Genomic DNA, 21,909 nt, shown 5'->3' with positions numbered 1-21,909 from the left:
TTGCTGTACTAGGTTGCAGATGCAGATGAAAACAAAGCTGAAATGATGGGAACCTTAAAACGGTTGCAAAAATTAGTCCGAACCAAGAAAACTAGTGTGCACAGTTTGGATGACATCAAGCATGTCTTGGCTCCTCTCAGTAAGTACAAGTCTCTGATTGCATATAATTCATACTAGTTTCAGCTCATATTCTGAAAAAAAGTCCAGAATGCAGAAGTCCAGTACTACACTTGACCTTAGCCAAAAGGCTGAGAAGTCCAGTAGAGCAAAACTGATTTATTCAGATGTAAATCACCTTGTTGTTATTCCTGTGGTATATTATGATCATAAACTACCAAGAAGATAAAGTGTTATCCACATTGGTTCAAAGAATGTATGAATTTTCAAACTGGCAGTTGAAACATGTGGGGAGACACTGTGCTTCAACATCATAATGCTTTAACTACGGCTTGGAAGCTACTTTGACTCCTGAGGAACTATGCAATATTAATATATTAATAAAGGAAGGAAGAAAAAATGATTCTCCATGTTTAATACCAAAGTGGCTACCCACAACTTACCCACATTGTTTAATTACTTTTGTGTTTGAGGGACAAATATTCACACATTAAAACCACAATCTTTAAAAAACTTTTTTTGAAGATCCACCACCACAGCATGTCTGCCTCTCTGAAGATGAGGGTGAAGTCCTGACATTCTGTATGAAACTAACAAAACCACAGGATAAGAAAGTTTTTAAGGAGAACATGAGACAAAAGGAAGAAAGTGAAAGTAGAACAGACCTCACCTCTGCTTCCTTAGGCCGATCTTTTACTTCAAGACTAAGCAACTTGGGCAGTGTTTCTATCCGTTCAGAAACTGAATTTCAGCTCTGGAGTGACTGGAAGCCCTTCCCCGACAATCAGTTATGTCCCTGCAATTTTCTGATCACCAGAATAGAGGAGTGGGAAAAATGCACTTGTTGTTCTCATCAGCCCCGTCCTTCTTGTTCTCTTACCAATGTGGATCTCCCATTGTCATGGGTAAGTTGGTGATTTTTTCAACTAAACAGCTTAGTATTTGTCTGTATTCTAGTGTAACTGTATTTTGTATGTATTCTAATTTATTTGTAGCCAGATTGAAGTATCAAAAAATATGAATGGGTGGATTTCCATAAGAGTAATGTCATCCCAAATTTTCCTACATACATTGTCCAAACAGATTATAAATGTCACTTGTACATTGCAGACAAGACTTTCGGGGTATTTTACAATCAACTAATACAACAAATCTGTTTATACTACATGGGCACAAATATAATATGTAAATATTTTATTTTTATTTATTTGATTTGATTTATATGCCGCACTCTCCTCAAGGGCTCAAAGTGGCTTACAACAGTAGGTAACATATAAAATTCGACTAAATAAACAATTAAAACAATTGTAATGATTAAAATCCAATCTAATCTAGGTAAAATATATTTAAAATTTTTAAAAATCAACTAAAGAACTTAAAAACTTCAAATAGGAGTTGAAATAGACCGGCAACAGATGCCACATAAAGCAAACAGGGGATTAAGGATTTAGGGCCAGCAACAATGCAATTAAAAATAACAATTTCAGTTCGGACCTCAGCCAAAAGTCTGGCGGAACAACTTACAGGCCTTGTGGAATTGCATCAAATCCCACAGGGCCCTGATGTTAGGTGGCAGAGCATTCCACCAGGTAAGAGCCAGGGCCGAAAAAGCCCTGGCCCTGGTTGAGGCCAATCTGATACTAGCAGAATCAGGAACCACCAGGAGGTCAGCAGTTGCTGACCTCAGGTTGGCTTGCAGAATGTATGGGGTATCACGGTTTTGGAGGTATGCAGGTCCCAGGCTGCTCATGGCCTTAAAAGTCAAAACCAATACCTTAAATCTGATCTGGGACACTACTGGTAGCCAATGAGTTCATGGAGGATGGGGGTGATGTGCTCCCTCATTGAAGTCATCAGACACAGATAGGTGTTGCAGATGCAAGCAGCTCAGAATAAATTTGACACATGTTATGGTTTATGTCATTTTAGTTTGAATGTATAGAAAAAATAATTTTATACTAAAATATTCCCTGGATCTTAATCCACTGACTATAGTATTGTGGTGCATCCCTTCTTCTGGGAGCTTTTTGAAAGGGTAAAGTCTCTGTATTGGTAAAGGTAAAGTTTCCCCTTCAGTCATGTCCGACCCTGGGGTACCAATGCCAGCAGTGATTTTATAAGCAAGCCGTTTTTGTGGGGTAGTTTGCCATTGCTTTCCCTGTCTGTATTGGTAATACCTTGTAAACAAATAATTCTTCAAAAGTGGAAAGAAACAGCTATGTCATATATTGAAATTAATGTAAGATTACAGAATTAATGTAAAATCTTGCAGTTTTAAAAAAGTTGCCTTTTAAAAATGCACTGGCACAAGTGTCTTTCCCAGGGATGGGCTATTATTACCCAGATGGCAATGGTCAAAGCTCTAGGAAAGGCATGGCTAGCTGTTATCCATATGGCTGGGAAATAGGGAACATATTCAGGCAAAGTCCCTCTTTTGGTATCAAAGTCCAGAATTAAGATTTGGGATCCAACTTAGTCTGAGCTGTCTATGATACCAATAAAGGTGACTGGTAGGGTACGCTCCAGAAACTACCCACCCCCACCCCCCGTCTTGCCATGCGCTTGCTTGTCAACTATACAGGACAACATTCAACTGAACTCTAGATGTTGTATGAGATGGAGGAGTGATGGTGGGATCAGCAGCTCTTGGCCCAGTTCCATACAGGAAAAAACAGGGGGCAAACGACATAAACAATCAAACATCAGACACTTAAAACATGTTAAAACAGTATAGAAATCTTAAAAATAGCAAAACAAAACACTCCAACAGCAGCAGGCTTATATAGCTGATTTTGCTTTGAAAATTCATCACAGGTTGTCCTGCAGGTACATGGGCCCAACACCATAAAGGATTAGAACCTTGAACTGAACCAGTAATTGGTTCGTAAGTAGTTGAGTGACTGCATTATGGTCATAATGTAGAAGTAGTATCCTTAGGGTTATGGTTTCTGTTTACACCAACTCACACCACAAATATGGAGGTGTCCAATTGTTTCTTTTTCCAATTAATCTATGTCTTCCTCTTCTTACTCCTCTTCTCAGCAAAACATGCTTTCAAATTCAGGAGACTTTCAGATTTCTAACTGGAAATTTGACTAACAAAGCTGTTGGATCAAAAATAATCACAAGTCTTTTTTGAACACCACAAAGTTCATTTACATGGTCTTAAAATAGTAACATAGTAGACTACTAAAAGAAGCAGAACAGGCACTATTTAAAAATATATACTTTCTGTTGAATGGGTTAAAATACCTATGCTAGCCATGCTGGTCTTGCTAGTCAGGGTGCTGCTCCAGCTGGGTTAAAAGATTTTACTTCACATTCTGGCCAACCTCCTGCTCCACCTTATGATCAATATTGTAGAATCCACTCATTATATTAAAGACCATCTGAGAATTAAAAAAATAAAAATCAGAGACTACATTTAGTCTCCAAAGCATTAAAATTCACTCAAGAAAGTATGTGCTTGTAATGTTACCAGTTTAGGACTTTCTTTGTTTGGTGTTTTCTACAACTAGTGTAGAGGTCAAACTTTCAAGGACAAGGAGATAATCAGGTCAGCCTTCAAGCTGCTATAATTTTTCTGATGCATGAAGAGAAGAAATAGATGTGGGTGGGTACTATATCTCCTGAAATGGCCTTTTCTTCATGTTTAATGATAAATATTCTAGCAAAAGAAGGCTCATATATTACTCTACACACATATTATCTTTTTATTAATCACACAGATTTTGCAAGAGTAGGAAAGAAATTAATGCTTATATTAAGGTAGTCTGATGTGTCTTAAAGCTGTATATCCTATTTAAATAACATATACAAATACACTGTGTATAGTGTGTTATAAATACACTTTAGATGCACTCTGGATGCTAACTGGATGCACTGTTTTAATGTCAATGGAACACAGAATGTGCATTTCCAAACCAGTATGATGAATATGATGGTAGGTGGATTATGGTCCTGTAGTATTTACCCTTAAATCACTTTACTGACAGTTGAGTTAAGCCTCTACGTATGCATTGCTGTGGCCATTATAACTAGGTTTGCTGGCACACGCGCGGAAACTAACCTTCACCGGCATAATTTATGCTGGTGGAGGCTTGGGGACCATTCGCACGCTAGCATGCGAGCAGCCCCCACTTCCCCCCCAGCTGGAGAGGTGGCTCCACATGGAGCTGCCTCTCAATCAGCCCCCTCCACTGACCTTCATGCCCAGCGTTGCTCTGGAGGGCTGCAGGGACCCACCCACGCTGCCCTCCGACCTCCAGGGGTTGGAGGGCAGCGTGAGTGGGTCTCTGCAGCCCTCCAGAGCGACGCTGGACATGAAGGTCAGTGGAGGTGACAGGGAAAGCAGCGTCTTCCCAGCAGTGCGGTTCGCACCATGCCGACGGGAAGACGCCGCTTTGCAAAAACCTTGCTCGTTGAGTGATGTTTAAAGTGGTGCGTTCACGCCGCTGCTGGGTGGCCAGGACAGCATTGCAGCAGTGCCTCCTGTGCAAACAGCAGCCCAGATGGAATGTTTAGGGAAGAGGCAGTAGCATGTCAGCTGAGCCAGTCAGATATCTTTTGTGCAAAAGGATCCTGAAGATGAATTACAGTTAGTCCAGACTTGTATTTGTAAGCTTACTCTCTATGGAAAAAAGACAGTTGAGAGAGAATCAACTAGTTCGTCTACCTTTGTTACAATAGGTTAACTTTTGAGAGAAACCTCTACAGAATGATCTGGTGAAGCCAGACACAACAAGAGTTTTTTTCAGGGTGGTATTAAAAGATGGTTGAAATATATTAAAGACTTAAGAGGTTTGTGGATTCAGTCTATCACTTTTTCTGCTTTTCAAAGGCATAATTAATTCAGCATTGTTTCTGTGCAAACTATCCTGAAATTAACATGGGGGAAGGGTGAATTACTGCCAAAGTTTCTCTCTGTCCCTACCCACTTCTTTGTCTTCTTCCTTTTTTTGTCTTCCTTCCACTGTTGTAAATATTTCAACCACATCTAACTTAGAGCTGAATACGCTAGAATAAGGAAGTTTTTTTAGCTGATGTGAGCTCAAGTGAATCATTCACTGTAGCATTTTTATATGAGAAGTCTACCAACATTGCCTTGTACATTTATTTTGAATAAATTTAATTTTCAAAATGTTGAAGAGAAAGCCTTCCAACGTTTCAGATAAGGAGAAATCTCAAAAGCCAAAGGTAAGAGAATTTAGATTTTGAAATCATATCTTTGTGTTTGAAAAATACTGTTATGGTGCTTACAACAGTGTACAGTATACAACTGTAGTTTGCACTTCCAAACTGACTATCTTGGGTCTGTGGTGAACAAGGGCTGTTTCATGTTAACTTCCAAACTATTGTAATTTTTTTGGATCTACCTGTGGGGCAGCTATGCAGGTACATGCATTATGTTCCTGGAAGGTTAAATGTCCTTGAGGTTTTTTCCACACATTGTCCTAGTTGTTAACATAAACAAATTTGAATCAACAAAAGTCCTGATTCAGAAAGACATGTGCAGAAATCCATCAGATGGTAGTGCTGACAAAACTGACAATTTGTGTGGAGTTGTGCGTGTGGTTTGTAACATAGTTTGAAGAACTGTGCATACAACACATGTTTGCAGTCAAGCAGGGTAAATGTATTTAGATGGGAAGCCTGTTTTCATGCACATGATGATTAGGCCAAAGTTGCTTTTTTAGAAACATCTTGTTAGTACTAGCTGCTTTAAAAAGATACAACTGGAAGGAATATATAGCATCCATAATTCAACTAATTTCTTAGTCCTATCAACAAGTTGGATTTTGTCTAAGATTGGCGTATTGGGTACATGAGTGTTTGAGGAAACTTTCTGTAAACTGCTGTGACTTGTATTGGAACACCATTATAATTCTTTGATTGTATTTCTATCTCATTTGATGGTATGATCCAGTATTTCTGTGTTTTTCATTTTTAAAAAAACCCTTTTTTATGCAATAGAGGAAGTGGTCTGGAAATTATTTTGCCAGCTGTACTTTCAGTAAATGCTCTGTTTAAAAGCTTAAGACATGTGTTGCGAATGCGTATAATGTGACATTGCAAATTAACTATTTTGTGCCAAGACTTTAATAGTAATCACTTCATCTACCTTGAGGTATAATCTGCCAGTAGCCTCTGGAAATGTTTTTCAGTATAGCATCTCTGTGTATTTCTGGTAATGGCACTAAATAATTAAAAGCTGATTTTTTGAAAGAAAAAATTTGGGGTCATAGATAAGCTCCTTGTTTATGGTTTGGTATGGTTGCTATAGATTAACTTGTGTCACTGTTCTTGTATTCTGGTGTTTTGTAAATAATTTCATTGATATTAGGACAAGTTCTCAGTGAGAAAAGTCCATATAATCTAGAAACTTTAAACTCATTCCAACAGCAGATTTCCAAAGACTGATTTTCTGATGTTAAATATAATGCATTTACTTATTGTTTCATTTAGTATATTTTTATCCTTCTCTTCACCCAAGCCAGCACACATAATTTCCTATTCTTCCATGTGCGATTGAAAGAGAGTGACTGAACCGAAGCTATGCAGTAGGCTTCATGGTGACATGGGGGTTTGAACATGGAGTTCCCAGATTATAGTCCAGTATCTGTAGTCACTATTTCAAACTGGCTGGTTTAAACAGGGAAGAAGGCAGTTGATGGGCAGGCTGCTAATGCTGTAGATTTTCTCAGGTTCACCTCCACTATCTTCCCTGCCACACAAAACAGGGAAAATCAGGAAAATGAACTGATTTTTATATAGAGAAACTCATTAAAAAAAGATGTTTGAGGGAAAAGAATCTATTGATAAATCATCTTAAAAAGACAGTAGACATAGTAAAAATGATAGATAATGGGTATTAATATTGATACTGGTTTACTTACCTGAGCAACTGTATAAATATTATTGTACTGAATTCTAATACCTAGTAATAGTATCATATCACTCAGGGGTATCTGAAGACATCTTTTCCAAATTCTTTTCTAATTTAAGATTGATCATTTGCCTTTAAGAATACTATGTAGAAAAATACCTGTATTATATGATCCTGGTAAGCAGTAGGATGGATTATTAACACCGTACCTTTCATTATCGTTACTCTCGTCCCATAAAGGAAAAGTCTTTATTTAACAGAAACAAGGATGCATATTTTTCACACCCTGGCTAAATTAGATTAGTGTGCAATCTACAAAGTAACAACAGTGCCTCGCCTATGGAAAATGTCCTGGCCTTAAACTGACCAAACAAACTGGTCAAGCAAACTCATTGAATTTTGTCATGTAACTGACTTAAGAACACTACCAGCCTAATCCAAATTGGGGGGCAAAACAATATTTGAAAGCGGCAGAGAGCCCCCACCAGTGTGTTTTTGCCCTCTGCTGACATAAGTGTGGTGTAAGCCTGTTTAAGCTGACAGACAGGGACTGGCCAGCATATGGTCACTCACTAGGGATCTGAACATGTTTTTCAAAGCTCTAACAACTATATCACACTGGCTGTAGGTCATATGATGTGGAGGAAACTTAATTTAAACTGTTGTTTGTTTGATCATCTCTTCCACTATATAAAGTAGTTTAAAAAGTAGTTAAAATTTTTAACACTAAACCATACTGTGCTAGCAAAACATGATAGAATTATATTTTCACTGTTCTTTTGTTTCAGACCAGTTTTAAATTGTGTTTGCCTGTTATTAAATAAGGAGACAATTAGAGAATTTTAAGAATTAAATCTTTGATGAGAATAATTGGGGGGAGGGGCAAACTAAAACCAACTAAAACCAAGTCTCCATTCCTCATGCTGAGTTTTGAATTTTGCAACATTTCCTCTGAATAAGCAATTTACCAAACTTCACCATACGGTTGGGAAATGCTTAAAACATGTATGTATCATTACAAAGCCACTAGCAGAATTTCACAATTAACTTCCTTATGTGTGTATGTCTTCCTGCTAGCCAGGCTTTACTGAAGCAAAGTAAACGTTGTGATCCTTATTAAACAACAATTTCCATTTGTTGTAGTTTAATTTGGAAATAGTTGCTCTGTTTTAACTAAAGTGTATTTTCTCCTTTTCCCTTTGTAATGTAAGTTGACCGCTTCTGAGATTTTTCCTTACTTCTTCTACTCTATTTTCTTTCCTACCCTCTGTCAATATTTTAATGTGAATGTTGTTGGACTTAACTTTAAAAACAGATGGCTATTCACTGGGGGTGGGGGGTACAGCATAGCCTGATCTCATCATCTAAGCAGGGTTGGTCCTTGGGCTGGAGACCACCGGAAAAAACATTGCCAAGGAAGGCAGTTTCAAACCACCTCTGCTAACTCATTTGTCTTGAAAATCTTAAGGAGCTCCCATGAGCTCTCTGGTGTTATTTGATGGCACTTTGCATACACACGCTCTTTACTTGAAAACTATTAGAAAGGAATTTTGTGTCATAGCCTAAAATACACACTGCTTTGTTTGACAAAATGCATTGTCCCTGATCCATAGCAACACGAGTGATCCCACATGAATAAGATTTCCCCATTCACTTTAATTACTGGATTGAGAAGCTTCATAATCAAAAGTACTTAAAGAACTATTTCTTATTGGGATGTACCTAGAAAAGAACACTTAGGGCGATTCTGCACATGACTAAAATATGTTCGACCCAGTTCCCTGAGAAGGGTACTGACCTAGGTCGAAGCCATTGTTGTTCCCCACTGCAACCAGCTTGATCCCAGCTCGGAGGGTGGGATCATCCTGTGCCTCTTTGCCGCTCCGTTCTGATTGGCTACTGTTCTACGGCCATGTTTCGTCTATCCCCACACATGTTATTAAAAAACTGCCACAGGAATGGAGGGCGAAGGTGGCGTTTTTTGATTGGCCAGCTGCAAGCATGCCCAAAACACTCAGCTGTGATTGGCTGAATGGGAGACTCCTGGCACCAGAGATTCCGCACTTTACTGGAATCGAGCTGAGTTCAAGCGTGGTTCCCTGAAAAAGTAGTCGTTCCCAACTGGAGTCGGAAATTTGACCGTTACATGGGGCGAAGCTGGTACAAAACCACATCGATCCCAGTGGTTGTGTGGAGCACTTAGGTCGAACGCAGCTCGAACTTAGGTCAATAATGCAAGTGCGGAATCGACCTTAGAGAATTGGGTGCATATTTTACTTCTTGGATATGGAATGAGTGATCACTGAGGTGAATTACATTAATTCTATCCACAGGCAGATAGGGAGAATTACATGAAAAGTTTCTGAATCAAAGGCTGATTTCGCATGGGCCAAAAACAGTAGCGTCAAAACAGTGTGAAAATGGTGTAAAAGGGTTTATACCAGGGGTAGGGAACCTGCGGCTCTCCAGATGTTCAGAAACTACAATTCCCATCAGCCTATGTCAGCATGGCCAATTGTATCAGCGGACCCAGAGGTGTATCAGAGGGGGGGTAGTGGCGCCTGGGGCAACACCTGTGCCCCTCAGGGGTGCCTGGAGTGGGGGTGGTGCCCCCCCGGCAGGCTGCTGCCCCCCCCTCTATCAGAGGTTGGCCTCCGATAGAGATGGGCAGGCAGGAAGAAGCCGGTGTATTTGCATTTTATTCTAACAATGCATTTTATTCTGACAATAATGAGAGGTAATGTATTTCTCCTGGATTCCTACTGTGAACATTTATCCTCAAAGACAATGGTGCCATGTAGGTCTGTTATCAAAGGTCTTTAGCACAATCTTTTTTTTTTAAGCTGTCAAGATATTTTCAAATCCTTTTTGAAAAAACACACAAACAGATAAGGAAATTTCAGCTATGGAAATTTCTATTGGCAATATCTGTAAGCCTTATCAGATGAGTCCACATATATAGTACTGTAGAAACAAGTCTGCATATGCACAGGTATGAAAAGAACTGCAAGTGACATTTGAGATAAGACTTTCCTGTTTCCTGCAGACCTTGTAAATAAATTAGGTCAGAGCTAACATTGGTTGTTGCATCGCATACGCTTATATGTGTGGTCTATTGTCTAAAACTTCCATAACCAACAAAACTGCATCTTTTTTTGTGCTCATTTCTGAATATTCTAGATTCACTATCCTGAAAGCTATAGCAGCTTTCCTTTAGCAGCTGCCAATGAGACTGTGAAAGGGATTTTCTCTATGGGTTGTACCCTGTATTTTTCACCAGTGGTGGCATGTGCACATCAAAAGGAGGTTTTTTGAAAATCACATGCCCCTTTAATAATTCTTATATACTACAATTTAAGGATTTAAAACATATTTTAAAAGATTGCTTAGGAGGTTATTATACACAATAGTCCTCTTGTAGCAAGGTATGAAAAGGCCTAGTTTTTTAAATTATTAATTAATTAATTAATTATTGCATTTATAAACCGCCCCATCCCCTGAGGGCTCTGGGCAGTGAACAACAGATATTATAAACAATATAGCAATAACAATAACATTTAAAATCAATAACGTCATTAAATATCTAAAATTACATAAAATTACAGCGTTCCATATAAACCATATGGCGTCCAGCATTAAAACTATCAATAAAAAACCCCTCCCAGAGAGGGGGTGGTATAGATGTTGCGAACTCCCAGAGTGATAAAGGGAGGAACAGAAAGGGCGCACACTATCAGCGGCCGGCCTCCTCAAAGGCCCGGTGGAACAATTCGGTCCTTGAGGCCCTGTGTAAGGAACTCTCCCAGAGAGATCTCCTTGGGGCCCTGGACACAGACCTGGTGGGAGAGTGTTCCACCAGGCTGGGGCCAGGGCCGTAAGAGTGGAGGGCCCTGGCCCAGGTGGGAGGAAAACTGCCAGCAGTTATCATTGAGGGGCAGGGGGGACCACCAGTAGAATGGCCTCTGCTGAACGCAGAGGCCGTGTAGGGACATATGGGGTAAGGCGGTCCCGAAGGTACGAGGGCCCCAGGCCACGCAAAGCCTTAAAGGTTAATACCCATACCTTGTGGATGATCCGGAATTCCACTGGGAGCCAATGCAGCTGGCGCAATACAGGCTGAATGTGATCACGATAGGCACCTCCTGTAAGTAAGCACGCTGCTGCATGCTGGACCAGCTTCACCTTCCAGATCAGGCGCAAGGGTAGGCCAGCGTAGAGCGAATTACAATAGTCTAACCTGGAGGTGACTGTTGCATGGATCACAGTGGCCAGGTCAGCTTGGGAGAGGAAGGGGGCCAGCCGTCGGGCCTGACGAAGATGGAAAAACACAACCCGGGTTGTATGGGCCACCTGGGTCTCCATTGAAAGAGACGAATCCAGGCTGCGAACAGAGGGGGCCGGTGCCAATGAGGCCCCCTTCCACACCGGCGGCTGGAAATCCCCAACCTCCCCTTCGCGTCCTAGCCAGAGGATCTCCGTCTTCGAACCCTTCTGTGGAAGTTCAACTTCATAATATATTTGCGATAATTTTGTCATAAACTCTGTAGTTGTATAAAATGTAAAAGATAATTAATATATATTTTTATCACTGCTACATTTTTGTGTCCCCTCTAATGTTGGATCGCATACATCATGATATATTTGTTTAAATCTTAGCTGAAAGGGTTTGTACCGTGAAAGTTAAAATACAGGATGTAGTGAAAGCTTCTTTGGGTATTGTGGCAAAAGTGTTCCAATAATTCATAATCAATTATCCTGTTGGAGCTTGTATAAATGTTATCCATGGAAGAATGGTTCTCCCACTCCTTATTTCATATGTGTGCCAAAAAGGCTTCTGAATGCTGCTCATGGGTAAGGGGAGACCCCTAGGAACAGCCTGAAGGGGAATTGATGGACTGCCACGGAAGGGAAGGCACTGGTGAAAATTGCCAATTGTGTGCTTTACAGCCCAGTCCAAAGGAGGAGGAGAAAGAGCAGCACCCAGAGATGCCAATACCATGCTACCTCCAAAGAGGCACTCAGTGGCAGTCAGTGGCATGGGTGCTTGGGTGCTTGGGTGAAGGAGAAACTCTTTTCTTTCCTGGGAAAGCCCATAGCAGGCAAGAATTATTCCAGGCATCTTCATAACGTAAGTCTGTGCTACTGAATGGGGGCATTCCCAGGCTGAAAGTCCTTTGGAAACTGACTAAAGTCGGCTCCACCCCTGGGAACATCCTGAGAATGCCCCCTCCATGCTGGCATGGCCTCCTGTACAGTGGTGGGATTCAAAAATTTTAGTAAAAGGTTCCGATGGTGGTGGGATTCAAACAGTGGTGTAGCGCCAATGGGGCTGGGCGGGGCACTCCGAGGGCATGGCCAGGCATTCCGGGGTGGGGCATTCCTGGGCGGGGCTGTGGCAAGGACTCAGGGCGCGTGTCGCAGGTGTAGTTCCCCCTCACCCCACCTCTAGATCAAATAATGACTGTTTAAAGTATTAAAAAAGCAATATACCAAAAGGTAGTGTATTATTTCTTTTTTATATAATTATATTGATTGATTTTAAATAATAGCATAAGTAAGGAGAGAAACCAAAAACTGCTTACAATTGTTAACATATTACAAACATATCTAATTGTCTATCTCTCTCAACCTCCCCAACTAAAACATCCTATATTGCCTCCCTCCTTCCCATATTTCCCTCCCTCCCTACTTTCTATTTCCCCTTCAGTTTCCTATAACTACTTTATCTATTTCACTTGAAAGAAAACTAACAGAGTCCAAAATCCTTAATCTAAAAGAGTAGTTTAAACTCCTCTCTTTCCAATAAAAATTTCAAGGGGAAAAAAAGAAAATGAAAAATCTTTACCTATACTTTCCCAACCTTTATACCAATGAAAAAAAAAGAGAATTAGTATATATTGTATTATTTCATACAGTTCATTCACACTGGGGGGGGGTGCCATGGGGGGGCAGGGGAGCTGCAGGGGGCCCTGGGGGCGATTTTGCATCCCCCACTTGACGAGATTTGTTGTACCCAGGGACAGAGATTACCCCTTTGTCCCTAGTGGAGTTAATAATTAATAACCGGTTCTCCGAACTGAGAAAATTTTAGTAACTGGTTCTACCGAATAGGTGCGAATAGGCTGCATCCCACCTCTGCTCCTGCAGCACTGGAACAAAAGCAGGGATGAAAACCTCCTGGTTCCTGTGCAACAGATCTATGCATGCAACAGATCTATGCACTGTAGTTAGTCCCTCTGCACCAGCATCTGTGCCACTTTGCCCTGTGCTGGTGGCACTGGTGTGGCTGCAACCGTTCCACTGTTTCCAATGCAGTTTCAGGTCCTCCCTTTTAGAATGCAGCCATAAGCACACAGACATTTTCAACTGAGTAGAACCAATTGGCTAATTTAAGCAACCAAGTTAAATATACACATTCAAATGAATACACCAGAAATGTATACATAATGTTGGTAGTACATGTAGTTTTAGTAGTTATAGTCTGACAGACTGTCTGGACAGGATAACCCAGGAAGTGAATGACTGCAGTAGTGAAATATCCAGTAATAAAGGATCAAGCCTTGCTTATTTTGCTGTGTAGGTTTTTCTCACATGTGGAATATTGTTATAGCAGCCCTCTGCTGTAATTTTAAAGTACTTCCCAATTTTTGGCCTTGGCCAATGTGCTTCTGGTTTTCATGTATTCATTGTACTTTTAACAAACATTTATACCGTTGTATTTGGGTGGGGGTTCTTAGTCTTTATGTCGTATTCATGAAAGTACCCTTGGATGGTCTTACCCACAGAGGCTGAAGGAAGGTCTTTAAATGTTTTGCATCAAGGAAGGATTTGCATGCAACACAGGGATTTGCATGCAACTCCACTCTACATTCTTGCTGCTCTTCATGTTCATTGCGACCCCCCTTGGGAGTGGGGTATAGTTTGTTTGTTTTTTAATGTCAGTTAGATTGCTTAGTTAGTATTAGAAGAAAGCATTGCTGTATTAGGAATTCAGTCCAACAGTTTTTCTTATTTGTTACATTAAATCAACAAATAAATAAATATGCCTCAGTGTATCTGTAAGGCAGGCGAGCTGCCTTTTGCTGTGGGGAGGGCAACAAAGTCTCCTCTCTTCCCACCTCCAGATTCATATCTCTGATTTCCTGGCAGTTAATACAAAGAAAGTCTTTGCTTGTATCTGTTATAAGGCACAGCAGCTCCTGTCTCACCTGATAGATTTGCAGCACAAATAGGGTTGCAGATCTGTATTGGGAAATTCCTTCGGCCCCCGGGGGTTGGAGGGCATCATGGGGCATGCCTCTCTGTCCCTGCAGAGCTCCGCAGGGACAGAAGGTAAGTGAGGGATGATGAAAAAGAGATGCCTCCGTGGACTGCGGTGGCTTTGAGGCAGCCTGCACGGGACTGTGCAAGAGGTTCCGAGGCTCCCCCGGCATGAATTATGCCATGTGCAGATGCTTCTGCAACTCATGCAGAACGGGCCTCAGAGTCTCCCAAAGCAGCCATTTTTTAAAGATAAAGTGATCTCCATAACCTGGAGACTAGTTGTAGTACTGAGAGATCTTAAGCCACCACCTGGAGATTAGCAGCCCTAAGCACCAACCTGCCCAATTGCCCAACAAAGGTACACACTGGTGGGCTGGCAGATAGGTAGCACAGAGTATGTGTGTGGGCACAGGATAACATGGGTCCAAGATGCAGCTACTGCAGTGCTATAAAACCTGGCAGAGAACATAGGAAATCACTTTGTACCCAAATGAATGCTTGAACAGCACCCCAGTACAGTGCCAAAGAAAGCTTTGTGGTTTTGGGAGGAGCTATTCAATGTCACTATTTAAAATCTGTTTTTACTAACTGTGTCTACAGGAAAGATAAGTGTCTTTCCCCACTTGACACAAATTTATAAAATAAAGTTCAGGTGATATAAGAATTAAAAAGAATCATATTTTGAATTAATACATTGTAATGGGTTGTTCTAGTTTTAGTTTTGTCAATTTGCTTTACATGCTTACTTTCAAGTAAGTCAAGATATATACACAAAGAAAAAGTAGTGGGCTATGGTTTCTCTGTGGGCTTGCGTTAGATTTTGATGAACCTGCATCTATGGTATGAAAGTGGCACGGAAACCCCAAGCTCTTCTTTTGGAAGGTTTGTGGTTTTCTTATACCTGCTGCAAAAAAGAATAGGTTTTTTTTCTCATGAATAATGTTTAGCTGTCTGATGAACAAGGTAGCTGAGAGACCTGAACAACCCCAAATAGTCTTGAGTCCAGTAAGCATCATTCAGATTAAAGCAGACTTCAGACTTTCATCATTACTTAATGACTAAAAATACTCATTTTGTGTTTGGGTGCTCTGAAACACAGAATGAACTACACTAATACTTCAGATTTGCTCTGCAGAGGAGGGCTATTAGAAATAAAACAAACACCCTCTTCAACTGTGAGATTGGTGATAATAATCTTGAGAAACCATAAGATGGCTGTTGACAGGCACAAGAGTGGATTTGCTAACACATGCTCCTTTTTTTGTTTCCTTTGAATTCTGACCTGTTTTTCAGAAGGTTTCTCCTGGTTTTGTAAGTTATCAACACTGAATAAACACAACAAGGAGCCTGTTTGTTTACATGTGGCTGAGGATTTTTGCAGACAGGAAAGGAAAAGGAGCAAAACCAACGACCAAATTCTTGTTTGCCTTTAATGCAAGCTATTAAAAATATAACATTTAAATGAACAAGAAGATTTAAAGGGTGAATAGTATCCTATAGAAGTTGCACACTATACTTTGACTATTGTGATCTTCCATTATTTATTAAACCATTTCAAGGACCGTTGCCACATTTTGTGACAACTCTGGTTTAAAATGAATACTGAAATTGCATTGATGTTTTTCCCACATAGGAAGAAGTTCAGGCAATCCTTTCCCCTCATCCTAATAATGAAATTTGATAGACACATAGCATCAGTTGTGTATAATTGTGAATAAACAGTGTTTTAACAGCTTATAATGTATAAATAGCATTTAAAAAAAGGAAGTCCTCCAAAGAAAATGAAGAAGGTGAAAGTAGTCTTCCTGACTATGCACAAAAATTAAAAGGAAAAAATGCATACTTCATTCCGTAAACTGATCTTTTTGTGCTGTTTCTAATCCCTGTGATACAATTCCTTTCTACTACACTCATTAACAGTAAAAAGCAAAGAAACAAAAACATAAATTAATTTTGCTAGAATTCTGAAGGATCCAGAAAGTATATCAATAATGAAATCCTAAGGAAAATTTAGCACTGGTATTACATTCCTTCCCCTCCCACTGATGAATGGTGCCGTTGCAGAAACCCTGACCTAAGGTTGCTAACCTTTAGGTGGGCCCCAGAGATCTCCCAGAATTACAACTGATCTCCAGAGTAGAAAGACTGCTTTGGAGGATAAGTCTACACCACACTGAGGTCCTTTCCCCACTTCTCTCCTCCCCAGGTTGCATCACTTAATCTCCAAGAAATTCCCAGTCCAGAGTTGGCAGCTCTGGCAGAGTTGTAGCCAAAATACACTGGACTTAGAAGTGTACAACTCAGTGCAGAAGTGGACAGTGAAGTAGTTATTTTTGTGGGATTGTGCAGCATTGAAGGAAAATATAACATATATGTAACAGAACAGCATAGCTTCATTTGTGTTGATCATACATCTCTTTAAGTAGGAAATACATACTATTAAAATGCTATTTTGCACCATATGTACTTGAAAGGAAGAGGCTCCTAAATGATAGATGATTCCCACTAAAATGTTATACTTCCAAAAGATTTTTTGATTATTGTACGTAACTGTCATTTGAACGCAAACTTAAGACAACCTCCCCTATTTTTGATGGTATATCTAAGAAAAAACAAACTACTCTTGCATTTCAGTGTTTCTTGAACCTCAATAATTAATAGAAATTTGAAAAGTACATGATATGATGCTACATGAATCTGAACTGCAATTTTTCAATTAAGAAATTCGGGTACACGCCCCCCCCCACACACACATATACACCTTAGCCTCATATTTGTTTTTGCAGAAGGTGGTCAAAGTGCTCTGCCTTTATTACTCTATAATAAAATGGTGGCAGGGAAGCAGAACTACTTTGGGGGGACATACATGAGCAATTGTATGTAAAAGCCCGTATACTTCCTTGGATGAAGTGTTGGTAATCTGAATTAGAATACATCTATTTATTCAGACAAAGGAATGAAAACAGAGGAAAATGTATTTTCAGGTAATGCTTTCTAGAAGTAATGATTTCTATACCTGTTACTCAGATGTAACTGCCAGCAATTATGAATCATGTGGTGTGTTTGGTCATAAAGTGCAGGTACAATCCTCAGAGACATGTACCCTCCCTCACTATACATAAGCCTTTAATGAAAACTGGGGATTTTGTGTATGCATGCATACTTAAAAGGGAAAACTGAGCAAAACGTTGTGATCCCACAACCTACCTGTTCACACTTTTATGACAGATGGATTGTACTTATGTCTGCATTTATGTATAAAAGCCCCAGTTCTCATTAACAATTATTTGTGCACATGAATCCAAAGCTTGCTCCTACACTTCCCAACCTGGATGACCAATATGTGTGACCATGTGTGACCATGACCCAAGTCACTTTGATTTTTTGGTTAATAAACATTATATGTTTCAGCCTTTACTTTGTTCAATCATCCTACAAGGTTGTACAGTCTCAAAGGACAGTAGACAGGCAACATGATTTAATATTCAAGCTTTGATTGTGTTTTGTGTATAATATATAGGGGATATCATTTTCTACTTTTGTCTCCCTTCAGAATAAATGTAGATCCAGTTCTGAATGATTTCTATATCGGTTCTATATTCTGAATGAATTCTATATCTATTCAGAAATTTTCTGAATTTAAAACTAAACTGAATGAATTCTATATCTATTCAGAAATTTTCTGAATTTAAAACTAATCTATATAAAGAGGCGGAGCTACCAGGGGATGGGGAAGGGGATGGGGATGGGGAGATGGGGATGGGGAGAATGTGCACACTGCCTGGGGGCAGAAAATTGCTTCCCCCCTGGCACCCTCTTTGCCCCCCCCTTACCTTAGTTTATTTATTTTTTATTTTATTTTATTAAACTTATAGGCCGCCTATCCCCGAAGGGCTCAAGTTCAGCCTGAAAGTGCAGTCTGGAAAAGCAGCCTGTTCACTTAAGGCTGAAAACGGCCTGGTGGGAACTACACTTCCCAGGAGACCTTATGAGGCTCATAAGGTCTCCTGGGAAGTATAGTTCCCACCAGGCCGTTTTCAGCCACAAGTGAACAGGCTGCTTTTTCCAGCCTGCACTTTCAGGCTGAATTAAGGATAGGCTGTTTCCTCACGGCCACACTGGGGGTTGGGTCGGCGTACATGACGCTGACCTAACCCCCCCCGGGACCGTTCGCACGAACGATCCCAGTTGCGGTGGGGAAGATGGCGCAGCCTCCGCGCAGGCTGCACCGTCCCCCAAACGCCTTACCGTGTCCTCCAGCCTCTGGCGCGTTGCACAGGCCGTGAACACGCCCCCCTGCCCTGCATGACAGCTCGGAAGTTGCAGGGCAGGGGGCGTGTCCCCTGGCCTGTGCGACACGCCAGAGGACATGGTAAGGTGTTTGGCAAAGCGGGGGATGGTGCCTTCCAGCCACTGCCATTCGCATGCCTTCGGGGAGCCAGGTTGGGAAACAGCGGCTTTGCACCGCTGGGAGGGAGCGAGGGTGGCGCGGCTGCAATGCAGCTGCACCCCCCCATGCGAAGAACTCCCTAGGGACGGCATTTTTGCCATCCCTAGGGCGCTGTTATTGGCCCATGTGGAAACGGCCATAGTCTGTGGGGTGGGTGGGGGGAAACGCAGAGTGCACACCGGGAGCAGTATGGCCCAGCTATGCTCCTGTCTACATACAATAGATAACTATTCCCCTGGAAAAAATTGCTGCTTTGGAGGGTGAACTATATGGCATTGTACCTTACTAAGGTTCCTTCCTTCCCCAAACACTGTCCTTCCCAAGCTCCAGCCCAAAACTGCAGGAATTTCCTAACCTCAAAATGGCAAAACAAAACAAGTCCAGTGGCACCTTAAAGACTAACCATAGGTTAAGGTGCCATTGGATCTCTATGCTGTTTTGCTAAAGCAGACTAGCACAACTACCCCACTGGAATTACTCTTAAAAGTTTGAGCAATCCAATCATATTTGAACTATATATTCCTGACTTCGTACTAGTTTGAAAACCTTTTGGAATCAGCAACACAAAGCCATTCCCTGTACATTTTTCTTTCTAAGCACCAGCTTGCTGAAAGCAAGCTGCAACATCAGCATTTGTGTTTGTTAGGCTACCAAACTTTCTCCTCCAAAGACCTGAAGAAAAGATTTACTCATTTTTTACTCATTCTTTACTCATTTAAGATTACATATGGCATGTTTGCCCTGCATAAAACTGTCATTGACTTAAAAAAAGAAACAAGCTTCAAATTCCAAAAAAGCTGGGAGGTTGATTGCGGTTTGAGTATGGGATTGTTTATATGCTCTACTATATTCATTGCAGCACCCAACCTCAGGTGATATAAAGCATGCAAAAAAGAACTTTCTGTCAGTTTTATTATTTCTAAAAAGGTTCCCCTTGAAGGAGAAGAGTGACCTTGTTCTGCTGAGCTGACATGTGCCATTGAATTAATGGCTGAGCTTTGCTTTAGGGAAGCTTGTAGAAACATTACAACTCCAGTGGCTGAGTTCGCTGTGCACATTAATCAGGTAAACCAAAATGATGCATCAAACATTCATTTAAAAGTAGTAAAAGTCCTCCCTCCCCTCCCCATACTTAAAAAAGAAATCTTCCTAAGAATTAGTATACTGTTGGTCATCGCCACTGGTCAAGGGCATTGTTGCATGGTTACAGTAAAACATAGCAGAGAAGGTTGAAATGTGTATTAATCTCCAGAAACTAAGCAGGCTTCAAAGAAAGAAAGGTGAAACAGAGGTTACGGCCTTTATTTAATACAAACTTTTATCTCCTAGAACAAATTTCCTCCCATTTCTCTATCCATTAAATTTTTGACAGACATTATGATGTATAACATGTGAGTAACATGATGTCAAGAAGTTTAAAAGTTGCATCACACTCTGAATAAAGACAAAAGGAAGTTTTATCTTCATTCAGCTGGACAATGATGAGCATTAGTTACCAATAGATTCAGACATCCAGTTTTAACTGGCAAGACACACTTTTACGTCCCATGCTTTTACTGTTCAAGTTTTTACAAGACAAATTTAAGACAAACTTTTAAACAAAACAGAATTTATAACAGAATTGAGTGGAAAGCCCTGCTATGTAAATCATAGAATGTAAATCTCCTCAAAAGATAAATCTTCGCATACTGCAGATGACTCCCATTCTGAAGTCTTCAAAAACATTTCAAAATGATTTCAGAATTTAACAGTTAAGAGAGTGAATAGGGAAATACACTTAGGTAGGATGTTTGGGAAATATTTTATTATTTTGTTTTGCTACTGATTTCAACGAGAAACGCTTTTCCATCTGTTAACTTCTCACATTCAGTTTGGATGAAATTTTCTGAGCTGGGAATTCTAATTTATAAGTCACTCCCTGCCCAATGTCAGAAAAAAGAATTCCAGTTTTGCAGGCAGTGAACATTCTCCCTTGCAGAGCAGACAGAGGCAGGCAGCTGGCATCCATTAGAATGTTTGTAGCACTTCCGAGTGGCACAGGACATGATATGGAAAAATAAGTGGCCCTGAAACAAAACTACAAGTTAGGAAGTTTATTCCAGACAACCAAACTATGGCCATAGAAGGACCCTTTAGGCAGTGGGATTCAGCAGGTTAGCACCACTTTGGGAGAACCAGTTGTTAAAATTGTGCTTGTAAACAACCAGTTGTTAAATTATTTGAATCCCACCACTGCCTTTAGGAGAGGATCTTGCCGTTTAGGAGAGTGACCTGCATGTGTCTATGCCTTAATGTTACATCACTAATGTGATATGATAAAGAGAGAAAAAAATCATTTCAAAAACAGGGGGGAGATTGTTCCGGGACTGTGGGGCTGCTACTGAATACCCCTTCTCTTGTGTACCCAATAAATGAGCTTCTTTAGTTGATGGGACAGTCAATCTTAGTTCCTGGGACAGCCTTTCCCTGTAATCTTAGTTCTTATAATGGGAGAATGTATGGGAGAATATTGTCCTCCGGATACCCCAGTCTCAAGGCATATAGGCATACACACACACACACACACACACACACACACACACACAAAATTGGGTTCAGAAGTGGCCTGGAAACCAGTGTAATTACTGAAGGATTTGGGTCATATAATCTCAGTACTTGGCCCTAACAAGCAGTCTAGCTGTAGCCTCTGAAAAATCTTTAAGGGTAGCCCCAAATAGAATACATGGCAATAGTTCATTAAAGTCAGATTTAAATATGCATACATCAATCAGTTAAGAACATCACTTAATCAACAGATAAATACATATAAACTGGGTAGAGAGTCAGTGATGGAGGGAAGGAGGATGAGATGAATTCTCTTTTAGATCAAATATGTAAAAACAGCATAAGAACATAAGAACATAAGAACAAGCCAGCTGGATCAGACCAGAGTCCATCTAGTCCAGTTTTCTGCAACTCGCAGTGGCCCACCAGGGGCCTTTGGGAGATCACATGCAGGAGGTGAAAGCAATGGCCTTCTGTGGCTGTTGCTCCCGAGCACCTGGACTGTTAAGGCATTTGCAATCTCAGATCAAAGAGGATCAAGATTGGTAGCCATAGATCGACTTCTCCTCCATAAATCTGTCCAAGCCTCTTTTAAAGCTATCCAGGTTAGTGGCCATCACCACCTCCTGTGGCAGCATATTCCAAACAC

General features: G+C 40.7%; 1 protein-coding gene across 4 annotated transcripts in view; it reads left to right on the top strand.

The window, feature by feature from the left end:
- SAMSN1 (SAM domain, SH3 domain and nuclear localization signals 1) overlaps positions 1-21,909 on the top strand; it is a 353,573-nt gene that overhangs the window by 293,552 nt on the left and 38,112 nt on the right. For 3 of the 4 annotated variants that reach the window (XM_048494497.1, XM_048494498.1, XM_048494496.1), the window contains 2 exons: positions 13-139; positions 643-1,022. In XM_048494497.1, coding sequence (XP_048350454.1) covers positions 13-139; positions 643-1,022 — 507 coding nt within the window. Of the gene's footprint in view, positions 1-12; positions 140-642; positions 1,023-5,141; positions 5,314-21,909 lie in introns of those variants that run through there. The other variant, XM_048494500.1, reaches the window with a different exon arrangement.

This window comes from Sphaerodactylus townsendi, linkage group LG04 (genome assembly GCF_021028975.2).
Source record: "Sphaerodactylus townsendi isolate TG3544 linkage group LG04, MPM_Stown_v2.3, whole genome shotgun sequence".
Taxonomy (NCBI): Eukaryota; Metazoa; Chordata; class Lepidosauria; order Squamata; family Sphaerodactylidae; genus Sphaerodactylus; species Sphaerodactylus townsendi.
This window is presented reverse-complemented; position numbering and strand designations above follow the sequence as displayed.